General features: G+C 49.7%; 6 protein-coding genes across 6 annotated transcripts; 2 read left to right on the top strand and 4 right to left on the bottom strand.

Annotated features, from left to right (window-relative positions):
* Positions 1 to 862: 862 nt before the first annotated feature.
* TRUGW13939_10553 (uncharacterized protein) lies at positions 863 to 3,163 on the top strand (the record flags this gene model as incomplete). The annotated part of the gene is made up of 3 exons (XM_035493664.1): positions 863 to 1,127; positions 1,186 to 1,595; positions 1,646 to 3,163. 3 exons carry the CDS (start codon positions 863 to 865, stop codon positions 3,161 to 3,163), a joined length of 2,193 nt encoding a protein of 730 aa, XP_035349557.1.
* Positions 3,164 to 3,412: 249 nt separating this feature from the next.
* Positions 3,413 to 4,158, bottom strand: TRUGW13939_10552 (uncharacterized protein; the record flags this gene model as incomplete). Its single annotated transcript, XM_035493663.1, has 2 exons — positions 3,413 to 4,025; positions 4,079 to 4,158. The coding sequence occupies 2 exons, from the start codon at positions 4,156 to 4,158 to the stop codon at positions 3,413 to 3,415; spliced, it is 693 nt and encodes a 230-aa protein (XP_035349556.1).
* A 603-nt stretch (positions 4,159 to 4,761) lies between these two features.
* Positions 4,762 to 6,224, bottom strand: TRUGW13939_10551 (uncharacterized protein; the record flags this gene model as incomplete). Its single annotated transcript, XM_035493662.1, has 7 exons — positions 4,762 to 4,860; positions 4,909 to 5,244; positions 5,296 to 5,688; positions 5,744 to 5,838; positions 5,888 to 5,950; positions 6,000 to 6,013; positions 6,070 to 6,224. The coding sequence occupies 7 exons, from the start codon at positions 6,222 to 6,224 to the stop codon at positions 4,762 to 4,764; spliced, it is 1,155 nt and encodes a 384-aa protein (XP_035349555.1).
* Positions 6,225 to 6,564: 340 nt separating this feature from the next.
* On the bottom strand, positions 6,565 to 7,405 carry TRUGW13939_10550 (uncharacterized protein; the record flags this gene model as incomplete). Its single annotated transcript, XM_035493661.1, has 3 exons — positions 6,565 to 7,080; positions 7,134 to 7,305; positions 7,368 to 7,405. The coding sequence occupies 3 exons, from the start codon at positions 7,403 to 7,405 to the stop codon at positions 6,565 to 6,567; spliced, it is 726 nt and encodes a 241-aa protein (XP_035349554.1).
* A 783-nt stretch (positions 7,406 to 8,188) lies between these two features.
* Positions 8,189 to 9,445, top strand: TRUGW13939_10549 (uncharacterized protein; the record flags this gene model as incomplete). Its single annotated transcript, XM_035493660.1, has 3 exons — positions 8,189 to 8,456; positions 8,510 to 8,745; positions 8,804 to 9,445. The coding sequence occupies 3 exons, from the start codon at positions 8,189 to 8,191 to the stop codon at positions 9,443 to 9,445; spliced, it is 1,146 nt and encodes a 381-aa protein (XP_035349553.1).
* A 155-nt stretch (positions 9,446 to 9,600) lies between these two features.
* On the bottom strand, positions 9,601 to 11,679 carry TRUGW13939_10548 (uncharacterized protein; the record flags this gene model as incomplete). Its single annotated transcript, XM_035493659.1, has 4 exons — positions 9,601 to 10,098; positions 10,157 to 10,974; positions 11,029 to 11,267; positions 11,333 to 11,679. The coding sequence occupies 4 exons, from the start codon at positions 11,677 to 11,679 to the stop codon at positions 9,601 to 9,603; spliced, it is 1,902 nt and encodes a 633-aa protein (XP_035349552.1).
* Positions 11,680 to 12,385: the final 706 nt, after the last annotated feature.

Genomic DNA, 12,385 nt, shown 5'->3' with positions numbered 1-12,385 from the left:
GCCTGGAGTGTGTACGGTGGCCTTTGCCGCCGCCCGCCAATCACCGCCCGCCGTTCTGCCGGTTGTCGAGCTACAGCTTGAATTTGGTGGTTTTCCACATGTGCTTGTAAATTATATTTAATTCATGATTATCTATTGTTTTTATGGGAATAGCTATGCACGATGGCGGTGAGGTAACACGCGATCCGAGTCTGTACGTCGTATAATAATACTGCTATGTCCATATTGACCGCCAAGACATTCGGATGTTCACCGCCTGTATCGGTAGTGTCACAACTGATGCATGTATATTTTATCATACATATAGCATATATAGGACATTTACTGGGTCATATACTCTACAAGTTGAATAGATACTAATTCCATTTCTTCTATTAGTGAGCGCTTCTATATGTGCCTTGTCCTCTGTCCCAAAGCCGAGGTACACTTGACGAACATGCATCAACTCCGTTTATTACAAGTCTAATCGTATAGTAGCTATAATAATTTGATAGCGATATAGAATACAGAATTAAGCAGTCAAAAGCAAGGATAATGAACAATGCTAATAATAGCTTGCCATAGCAGTGTAGTACAAAGAACAGCGTTGCCGGGGCAACCGCGCATTCCCTCCCGCACACGACAACACCGAACTAACTCGCTTCTCTCCACCTTCTCTCTGCCTCGTTCTTCATCGTGCAGTGCGGCTTTCTTTGGTCTGGGCTTCTTGTCTGCGTTTCTGGGGGATTTGGTCTCGGTACCCTGCGTCTCGGGCACATGACTTTTCTTTCTTGATTCTTTGCTTTCTTTTCCTTGGGTCTCTTCGATTCTTTCGTTGCTGTCCTTCGTTCATTAGATACACTTACTAACTAGTACTACAACAATGAGTGTCCGCGTCGTCGCACGGGTCCGCCCTCTGTGGAAGTCGGAACGCGAGCTGGATATCATTGTCCGACCCGGATCTGCCTCGACTGAACCGGCCAGGACGAAGAAAGACTCGCCCGATGGCAAAGCTGCCGCCGCTCTCAAGGACCGAGACACCCTGATACGGATCCCAAACCCCAAAAACGAGGGCGAGCAGTACACTTTTCAATTCAATGCCGTCTACGGAGGTGACTCGACTCAGCAGGATCTGTTCGACGCCGAGGGTCAGTGTGGAATCTCCAATGATGCCATCCGTTATTATATATACTCACTCTTGCCCAGTCGCCCCAACAGTAAAGCATTTGTTCAACGGGTTCGATGTCACGATATTTGCATATGGAGTCACCGGAACAGGAAAGACACATACCATGCGAGGCGGGAAAAGTCTGCAGGACCGTGGGGTGATTCCCCGCCTGCTAAGCGCCATCTACCGCCGCAGTCGCAAAATCGAGAAAGACTCTCAAGGTGCTAGTAACGTGGAAGTCCTGATGAGCTATTACGAGATATACAACGACAAAGTCTATGACCTGTTTGAGCCCCTAGAGAAAAGAACACCGGCCGGGTTGCCGCTTAGAGACAATGGAGGGAAGACTGTCGTTGTCGGGTTGACCGAGCGGCCGTGTGCCAATCTGAAGGATTTTGAAAGTCTGTACGATCAGGCCAACGCGAACAGGTCAACTTCTGCAACCAAGGTAATGGCGCACCGATCGTTTGGGACAGAAGCCATACTAACTTCCAATAGCTGAATGCGCATTCATCAAGGTCCCATGCCATCCTGTGCGTAAAGATTGTCACCACCACTGGAGAAAAAACTCGAGTCACCATGGCGTCGGCAATTGATTTGGCTGGGTCAGAAGACAACCGGCGAACAGAGAATGGCAAGGAACGCATGGTGGAGTCTGCAAGCATCAATAAGAGTCTGTTCGTGCTGGCTCAATGCGTGGAAGCCATTAGCAAGAAGCAATCTCGTATTCCTTACCGGGAGTCCAAGATGACTCGGATTTTGTCGTTGGGACAAAACAACGGCTTGACGCTGATGATCCTTAATCTTGCCTCTGTGCGATCGTACCATTTAGACACGATAAGCTCACTGAATTTTGCCAACCGCACCAAGAAAATCGAAATCCGTGAGATTGAGAATGAGCCAATGTTCAAGGGACCTGCAAGACCGTTGACCAGGGCTTCAACCACTGGCGGAGCCCTGCGCCAACCCTTGCGACCCCTGACTTCGTCGGTGAATGTAAAAGTCAACGTGGAAAATCCATCCACGTCTGACGAGAAGAAGCCAGCCAAGGCATTCTTTGTATATTCTGACAAACAGTCTCTCAAATCCCATACGCCATTCGATAGACCCAGGCGCTCATCTCCTTTGAAGCGGAATTCAGATGTTTCCACTCGTCTTCCTTCTAAGATACCTCGGGAGTCAGACAGATCGGCATCCAAGGCACATGGCGATATCCCAGCAGATCGAATTGAAGAAATGGTGGAGAGAAAGGTGGAGCAGATCCTGGCAGCAAGAGCAATGGACGACTCGTCCAAACAGCAAGCCCAGATGGAGCACATGAACGAAGAGGTCCAGCGCCGCCTGGAACTTTTGGAGCGCAAGATTGAAGGCACAGAAGATGCTCGTGCCGAAGGCTTATCTTATCTCCTGATGGCGAAACAACACCATGGAAGAGGAGAGTATTCCTCCGCTCTGAGAATGTACAGGCTTGCTCTGCCATTCTTTCCCCGGAACGAGAAACTTGCTGCTAAGATAGCTGCCCTTGAAGAAAAGCTGAACCCGCAGCCTCAGGTTACTGCAGAGGTTCAAGTGGCTGGGCGTGGAAGCATACTTTCCATCAAAAAACCAGTCAAGATGGCCCGAACTCATGCTGCCATCGACGAAAACTATAAAATTTTCGAGCATGAGGACGAAGACGACTATGGTGACTCTTACATAGGGCTGAAACGCAAGCGAGCCACCGCCACGCCGAAAATGGCCGTGCTCAAAGATGACAACACTTTTGCGGGTGAAAATGCAATTCCTGATAGGATACAGTCGCCACGCACATCTCATCTGCTATCTGTCATCAACTCTAGAGACGTGGGGCAGATCAAGCTGCTCAAGGGCGTTGGCGCGAAGAAAGCAGAGGCAATTGTCGACTGTCTGTGTGAGATGGGGGAAGTTGACCAAGTCCGGAGCCTCAGCGAACTGGGGAGACTCAAAGGTGTTGGGTTGAAGACGGTACAAAACATGAGAAGCGGAGTTTTTGTTTGATTCTGTAAGCATTCCTGGAGTTTTTTTCTAGATCTTTTTCTTTCTTGCATAGTTGTGTTACAGGTTTGTTTGTCACAGCATTTAGCATTGGCGTTGGGGTTTATTATTTGCATTTCAAGGCTGGATTGGTATATTCCAGAAAAGCTGTCAGCTAGCTATTGATACGTCAAGTATCCAAATGCATGATAGATTTGCTCAAGTCATCCCAGTTGACGTAGAAACCATTAGGAGGAAAAAACACCTAAACACCTAGCCAAACAAATTCCAATCCACCACATCAATTGTCTCAATATACCTCCCAACCAACTCACTAGCAAGCGCCTCCTCTCTCGCCAGCGCGCCCGAATCCCCCTGCGCATCAAACTCGTCATGGGGCACATTCACAAACACCAGCAAATCCGTCTCCTTCTCGGGCAACCTCACCAACAAGAAATGGCTGCCATGCACTGACTTTTGGGGAGTCGCTGCAGCGCTCGAACCTGCCGTCGCATCGCCTGAGCTGTTGGTTGAGATCTGATGCTGGTGAGGGCCTCGCTGCTTCTTTGGCGTCGTGTATTTGACCACCGCTGCAAACGCAGATATCGTAACCCCCGCCGCTGACGACGATGCTGCTAGACGGCTTAGCTGCACGCGATGCGGAGCGTTGATGACTTCCATGGTGTCGTCCTCGTCACAGAGATCCTGCATATGATACAGCGCTGCCGCAACACCGATTTTCTCTTCCTCTGTGCCTGCCGCTGACCCTGCTGCTGGTGGCGGCGCTTCTTGCGCAGACACGTACTCGTTGATTTCAACAATGAGGTTCGACAATGTCGTAGAAGAGAGGAATATCTCTTGATGGTTGGGCACTTGGCGAAGGTCGCTATTATACAGTTGTTAGTTGGTGATTCTGTGGAGGGGGGGTTATGTATATACCTCGCATCGAGCCATCCTTGTGGGATTGTGCCTGTGATAGCGCCTCCGAAGAGAGGTCTTTCTTGGAATTGTGTAGTCATTATCCTTCTCTCGAGTGGACGATGTGGTTTTGTTTCAAGTGTTGTTGAAAAAAAAAATGGAGTCGAGATATATTTGATGGAAGATACCCGACGGCAGATTTGATTCGATCACGTCCACTGGTCAATATAAAAATTGGAAGAGTAAAAAATAATAAAAAAAGGTAATAGTCGGGGTTTAATCGTTGAATAAGTCGAATCCAGATTTCCTTGCAGCTGAGAAATCGACCCTTTATATACTTCTTCCTGTGGTCGAAATTATTGATTGATGCAGGCACCAAAAGACTCGGAAGCCACTGCCCCGCGATGAATGCCTACGTATAAAAAATTTTGCCGCATCAATACCACATGCATACATGTATGTATAAAATTTTGGTTAGGCAAGTAATGGTATTGGATAATTAGAAAATATAGTGGATGCTATTTATTTACGTTTTACGATGTGATACTGCTGGCATGACGTTGTCGTCTGCCGTTTGTGATTGGTTGGTTTAAAAAGGAAGATTAAAAAAAATGAGTTACTGCAAACACATAAATGGAATGACAAAAGAAACAGTCTAGAGATAGCTGCTTTATTTACACATATCAAGGTACAAGGCAAATACTTTATTGGTCGTCCAAGACGTGCAGGTACTTCTTCTCCTCCCGCTTCTCGCGCTCTGTCGCCGGCGGCAAGTCATAGTACTGGGAGCTCCGGTATCCCATCTGTCATAGTTAGTCGCTGATTCCTTGGCTGAAATGAAATAAACTTACAAGGTAGTTGAAGGTAAGGTTGGTCAGATCCGCAGGCTCAATGCCGAGATCCTTGAACGTCTTTGCGCTGGGATCGATCACCTGGTCGATGAACTCGCGCTCCACCTGGTCGGCCGACATGGTAGGCCACCAGAGGTACTTGTTCAAGTAAAAGGCAAGAGGCTTAAGCACGGCCTTGGGGAGGTTGACGTGGCGGCGGTGCTTGACGATTTCCCGGTCGACAATCTCGGCGATTTCAGCAGTCGAGTACTGCTTGGGTCCGTAAAGCTCGTATGTTTGGCCAGCAGTAAGGTCATCGTAGAGCATACGCTCGAGCGCACTTCCGACATCAATGGCCTAAAAAAAGGTGAGCAAGGTTCTGCAGATTGTACTGGATTGGCCGCCTACATGAACTGGCCAATATCTCTCTTGCATGTGGTTCGAAGTGAGGAGGTTAGTGACGCCAGCAAGCTTGTGAAGCAGATTGTCCTCATATCCGAACAGCGGAGCAGGGCGGACAATAGTGGTTTCCGGGTAGATTTCCCGCACAAGACGCTCACCCCAACCCTTGGTGCGGAAGAATTCAGAAGGCGAGTCTTCAGAGGCGTTGAACGAGGACACATGAATGAATCGATCGACGTCGTACTTGGCCACGGCCTCCGCAATGCGTTCCGCTCCATCAACGTGGACATCCTCGTAGGTGAAGTTCTTGGTGGGGTAGTCGCGCCCGACAAGATTGTAGACGACGTCCGAATGGCGTACACTTTCTTCGATCGATTGTGTGTTGCGAAGGTCGTATTCCTGATTGCGTGAGCCCGAGAATCTCGACAAGTCTCGAAAATTCACATAGTCTTACCGTGAAAACAACTCGTCCAAGATCGCCACTGACTTTGAGGTGACGCTTGGTCATTTCCTCGCGGAAAGGAACGACAACAGTGCACCCGGCACGAGCTATGCTGCATTAACCCTTGCAACTTGTAATCGCGATCGATTGACCTACCAAGTCGGTTGACGATATAACGACCGAGGAAACCTGTCGCTCCAAAAACAGTGGCGGTGTGACCTTGTCGATGGTAAGCTGGTGTCAGTTTCAAAGTTCACGACGAACGCACCTCCTAGAGAAGATCTAAGGTAGTCGGAGTTAGCGGCTGTGCAGTCATTGGCTTTCCACGGGACACTTACCGGCCTCCCTGAATCTTGAGGATAGGCTTTCCAGTTCTCGTGATATGGACATCCTGGAGATTCCGGCGCTGCGCTTGGAACTGGACTCGCACGCTCGCAGGGGCGGGGACCGCCTTGCGGCCGAGAGCGCCATTGAACGCCCGGCACTTTTGCATCGTCGATCTGCGACTCGAGATGGCTGCCGCGAAAAGAAGACGGGTCAATTGACGGAATTCCGGCCTCCCAGGCACGTTCTGTTGGGGTGTAGAGGGAGGGGAGAGTGGTGACTTGGAGGTTCAGCGAAGACTTGCGGTTGCCGACCTCGACTTGGCTCAGCAGCGCTAGTCCGCATCGGGACAGAACATCTTCATTCGTCTTTAGCCAACCACCTTACTTGCATTTACAACCAAATTAGAAATACGTGCAGACTGATTTAATTTGTCGATTCAATTACAGCATGGGCTGCTTCTATGCTACTTCCTGATCATAAGTCGCTACTCCCTAACTATAAATCTTCTAGAGCTTCTGCCCTCTGGCAAAGAAAGCGGTCCTCTTGAAAGTGTGGTTTGGGGTCTTGATTTCGAATGGCTTGTCGATGACTTCCACTCTGACGTCCGCACCAGCACCAGCCTGTGCAAACAAATCTTTCACCTGGTCGACTGTGAACCCATGCGTGTGGATTGCTGCCTTTGTTTCCGGACTCAACTTCTCGTGCTCATGGTGAGCGTGAGGTTGATCCAGTGCATCGATGATCCAAAGGACACCACCCACACGCAGCCTGTCAACTAGCCGTTTCATCGACAGTAACGGGTCGGAGAAGTGGTGGAGGGCAAGTCCGACAAATGCCACGTCGAAATCGTGATATTCGGGCCCTTTGAAATCTTCCGAGAAGCTGTCTCCAAGGATATTGCCGGCTCTGGCGGACATCTTCTCCGGAGGAATGCCGGCTTCTTGCGCTTTCTTATTGTACTCGCCTACCATACCTTCAGAGGCATCTATGCCAACGATCTTGGTCACGTAAGGTGCGAGCACCTATTTGACTAGTTAGCATGGTTGGTTTTCTCAAGGCATATAAACACACATACTCGTGATATATAGCCAGGTCCACACGCATAATCTAAGAGCTTGACATCTTTGCCGTTTCCTTCTGGTGTGTCGGACCACTTGGAGCTTATCCAGAGACGGCGGCTCTCTGTCTCCTCGCACAGCATCCGGATAGCTTCTTGAAAGTCTGTTTCATACTTGTGGGCGTCCTTACTGGGATGGGTTAGCTGGAGTAGTATGGACATAACGCCGAAATTTTTCTTGTAAACACTTACTTGAACACCCGGATATTGGCCTCGAGAATGTCTGTCATTTTGTCCGAGTTCTTGAAATAAGTACAAACGAGGGAAAGAGCAACAAAGGCGAGGTAGAGGAATATTTGCATGTATTCGATATAATAATGTATATGAGCGATTCAGATGAGAAGTCTGCTTTGATCAGTGCATTATCCGGCTATTTATGATGAAAATTCAACATGGGTCACAAGAAAGACTAGACGGAGACATTTGCTTGAAACTCTCCGCAACTACATATATGGAGTGTTCCTGGACACCAGCAAGGTAAAAAAAAATAGCCAATAGAACTGCGTCTCCATTCTGAGTCATCGTGAGTTGTAAAGCTAATTATCAATCTCAATTTGTGACTGGAGAGCCGGTGCCTGGTGGTGGTAGGACTATGTATGTAAGTGATATTTGTCGCCAGAATTGTAACATGGCGTTGCTGCTTGGAGTAATCCCACGGTGCAGATGAGAGAGATATGGGGCATATTTGAGAACATAGTCCCTTCATATAATTAGTAGTGAACTCTAGACAAGACTGTATGGACGAGATGGTAAGAAGATCGAAGAGGATGGAAGCAATCCGGACAATCGATAAGCCCGCCAAGCCTGGTACGGCGCGGCACAGCGACCAGTCGAGCTCCACGACGGCTGCATCGAACATCAGCTTCACCACCAGCTTCGCCATCAACCAAATAAACAACACCCTACACCACGACATACTTCTTTGATACACACACAAAACACACGTATGGTATTGTGTGGTCTCCCTTGAGATTATCCTCTGCCTCTCATAACTACCGCCGCCGCCGTCCACCATGGAGGCCGACAAGATCTCCGACTTCCTGGCCGATCAGCGGGACCAAGCTTCTGGCGAAGCCCAGGCCCTTTTCCTCAACTTTGAAGACTTTTGGGAGAGGAAGCTATGGCACCAGCTGACCGATGCGCTGGTGGAATTCTTTCGACTGCCTGAGAGTGCCCCTCAGCGGTTACCCATCTTCAAGTCCTTCATCCTCAGTTTCGCGGACCGCATCAACCAGCTCAAGTTTGTGTCGTTGGGCTTGATGGCATCGACACAATGTAGCGGTACGTACATTTGAAAGGAAATTGTCGAGGATGACTATGCTAACTTCGGACAGTCGACCAAGAACGACTTGCTTTCCTCACATCACTAGCCGAGCGGGTGGACAAGCCTGAATCGCAGGAGGCACACGTGTATGCGGTTGCAGATGTGGCCGGTGTGAAGCTGCGACTACAAGACTTTGAAGGAGCCCGGAAGGATCTGGACAAGAGCCAAAAAATCCTCGATGGCTTTGACTCGGTGGAAACGATTGTGCATGCGTCATTCTACAAAGTGAACGCAGAGTACTACCAAGTTTGTCTCTCTACACCCTTACAACTGATGATATTTCTAACATATTTATCTTCTTCAGGCAAAGCAGGAATTTGCATCATACTACAAGAATGCGCTCCTCTACCTAGCGTGCATCCCCCTCGAAGACCTCTCACAGGAAGAACGAGCGACGCGCGCGTACGACCTGAGCGTGGCCGCACTGGTATCCGACTCGATCTACAACTTTGGCGAACTGCTCCTCCACCCGATCCTCGACTCCCTCACCGAGACCCCGCACGCCTGGCTGCGCGATCTCCTGTTCGCCTTCAACCGCGGCGACCTGACCGCGTACGACGTGCTGGCCGGCAACGTTAGCAAGAACAAGCTTCTCGACTCGCACCGCCAGTTCCTGTACATCAAGATCTCGCTGGCCGCGCTCACCGAGGCCGTCTTCCGCCGCCCGCCGCACGACCGCACCATGACTTTTTCCACCATCTCTACCGAGACCAAGGTAAAACCGGACGAGATCGAGCATCTCATCATGAAAGCCCTCTCGCTGGGGCTGATCAAGGGCTCCATCGACCAGGTCGCCCAGATTGCCCGCATCAACTGGGTGCAACCCAAAGTGCTGGATATGAAACAGATCGAGGGTATGCGGAATCGCTTGAAGGAGTGGGATAGCGGCGTCAACCAGTTGGGCCACTGGATTGAGGGCGTGGGCAGAGACGTGTGGGCTCAATGATTGATTTTTTTCTAATATGAGCTGTACTCTGATAGATAAATATCAATCTGCGGATACAAAACAATGTTTTAAAGACGATTAGCCTCGATAACACGTAATTTACCTACGTTCTCCGTAACTTTATTTAAACTCGCTGTTATGATACTTTAAAAAAATCAAACTAGATCAACAAAAAAAGAACTTCCAAGCAAAAGCGTCCCCGCCATCCACGCTGGCCACCAAACACACCACACCACCACCTGCGTCCACATCCCCCACACATTCCACCCAAAGGCTGCCTGAGTGAGGACTTGACGCACCGACAGCTGCATGAACCAACATGCCGACAGCAAGACGGCTGGTGGGGATAGGGCATTGAGTGCGGCCAGTGCCAGAGCGGCGAGCGCGAGCCGTAGGGGTTTGCTCTTGATCGACGTCGCAGTGATGGGCCCCGTGAAGCTGAGCGGCGCGCAGACGAGCCCGATCAGGAAGGAGAGAGAGAAGTTAAGAGTGGCGAGGGCGCTGAGGAAGAGACCGAGAAGAAGAAGAGAGAAAGATTTGATGAGTAGAAAAGTCTGAGGGGGCGGGGCGAGCAGTTTGCATAAGACGACACTGAACAGGACAGGGAGGAGAATGGTGAAGGCGAGGATGAGGTAGGTTGCGAAGAGAAAGTACTTTTACCGTTAGCATACGGTTTTATTCTATTGTATTTTTTTTATAGAGTAAACATACCTGGGACGAGATGTTGTTGAGGATGTATAGTGGGATCACGCCTAGAAAGTGAAGCGCGATGACGAGGGTCAGAGGCACAGAAAGCTTGCGTTCTGAGGTGGCATCGACTTCAGCTTTCGATGCAGATGTAGCTTTCTTCTCCGTACTCGGCGAAATGACCTTGTAGCCACTCATCAGCCACAAGGCCACGGCCATGATGGTGAAATTGGTAGCGATGAGTATCGCACTAGGCATATAAGTGCCAATGCTGACGAAGCGGTGCGTGTGCATGATCAGATAGAAGAAGAAACTTTGATGCAGATGCTCGAGCAGATTGTTCAAGCTCCGGAACAGGCTCTCGATTGTGCGGCCCAGAGCCATCTCATCCTCCCAGCCATTGCCTTTGGTCTGCAACGTGATGGCGTCGATATGGTACGGGATGAAGCTGCTGTGAGCGCCCGCTGCTAGGCCGAGGCCCTGCTTGGCCATGCCGCGGAGCATAGTCTCCAGACGCTTCTCATAGCTGTTGTCGTGTTCCCACATCTCTTGCAGACTCGTGCCAATGCCCATTTGGCCAGTGGCAATGGACGCGGCCGTGTTGATGAGATCGAGGTTGGGCAACTGGCCGTTCACTCCGTCGTAGACTATATGCAGCGACTCAAAGCGGTGTTCAAACGGATACTCAATGACCAAGGCACCCTGCAGAGCCCCACTCTTCAATGGCAGAGACTGGACAGAAGCCGGGTGCATGTCGTGATATGCGTCGATCCAGGCCTGCGTGCCAGACTTGCTGTCGGGGGTAATCACGAAAATAATGTCTTTTGACCAAAGCGACCATCCTATACAGTTATTCTTAGCAAATAGTATATAATTCGTGTAGAAATAAAACGCACTCTTGAAATACCTGGCCAGCGTCAGCGCCAGCGTAACCCCGTTCAGATTCAGTTCTCCGTCAATGGTTCTCCACGCAGCAACCAATACAATGGCTTCAGTCGCATCTCCGCGTGGCGCATGGATAATCGAATAGATATTCTGCCCCTTGTGCAGCGCACCGGCAGACTCGTACTCGTAATTCTGCGTGGCCACTTTCAACCCGGCCGCACGAAAGATAGACTGGACTTTCTCCGAGACCCTTTTGACGGTCAGAAAAAGAACTTGGACCCCAACCGATATTAATAGAGCAAAAAAAAAGCTTACTCAGTCCTGTTCTCGCCATGCTCGTACGTCTCACTTGCCCCGTCACCGCTGTTCACCGACAACAGCCCCTCCAGCTCCTTTTTGTAACCGCGAAAGATGTTCTGCTCAGACCCGGCAAAGTAGGTGTGCACCTGGCCAGGCAGCAAGGCATTTTCGGAAATATATGTGCCGCGTGAGTATTCGTCCAGGGGCAGGATGAGCAATGATGCCACGCCGACAATCACGCAAAGGAGAGAGATGTACGAAGGGAGTCGCGCGAACAGGAGGTAGGGATCATCGCGCAGTTTGCGGACGAGTCCTGATGCTACTATCACGTTAGGAAAAAGGACTTTTAGCGGAAATGGCATTTATTCACTGCACTCACATAACAACCCCATTGGAAGGGAGAACGCCAGGTTCGTCTTGTATCTCAGTTCGCGGTCGACTGTAATTGGGAGTAACGCCAACATTAGCCGATAACTATATGTTAGCGCAAGTGTGTCGGTGATCATGCCCTGATTCGAAGGATCATACCAAGCTCCAAACGGTTAGCGTAAGTATATTGCTGATCATATCCCAATTGGAGAGAAGAGTGCCAAGCCATAAAAGGTTAGCGTACATATATGGTGATCATGCTGGTACTCCTCGTTTACCGCATCTCCGCCAGCCTGATTTATGTTCGTCGCGTAACCATTGCCATCGTGAACAGACATGATTGGCTTTGATAAGTTCTCATGTTTAGATTGATTTAGAAGCATAATCTAGATCTTTCTATGACCCTTGACTCAATCAAATTAGGAAAGTCTACTGTATCCCTTTGCTATGCGACACCGCATGGCCCAGTCGGTCTTCCCCCGGACATCAAGTTCAAAATAAAAAGACTCTCGGCCTTGTCACTGTCATCTCTTAGGAGATACTTGAACACGAACTGTTGGTTCTACACGCTCCCAACCATGGAGTGGTCTCTTTCCAGGATGAGCAATCTATTATCATCTCAGACCTATTATTCAACTCGAAGATAATACTATCCTGGAGCCGTTGATATTTGTCGAGAACCTCGATTGTCAAATGTCC

The sequence above is a fragment of the Talaromyces rugulosus genome, chromosome VI (genome assembly GCF_013368755.1).
Source record: "Talaromyces rugulosus chromosome VI, complete sequence".
In the NCBI taxonomy this organism is placed as follows: domain Eukaryota; kingdom Fungi; phylum Ascomycota; class Eurotiomycetes; order Eurotiales; family Trichocomaceae; genus Talaromyces; species Talaromyces rugulosus.
Note: the sequence above shows the minus strand (reverse complement) of the source record. Positions and strands in the feature narration are given on the sequence as shown.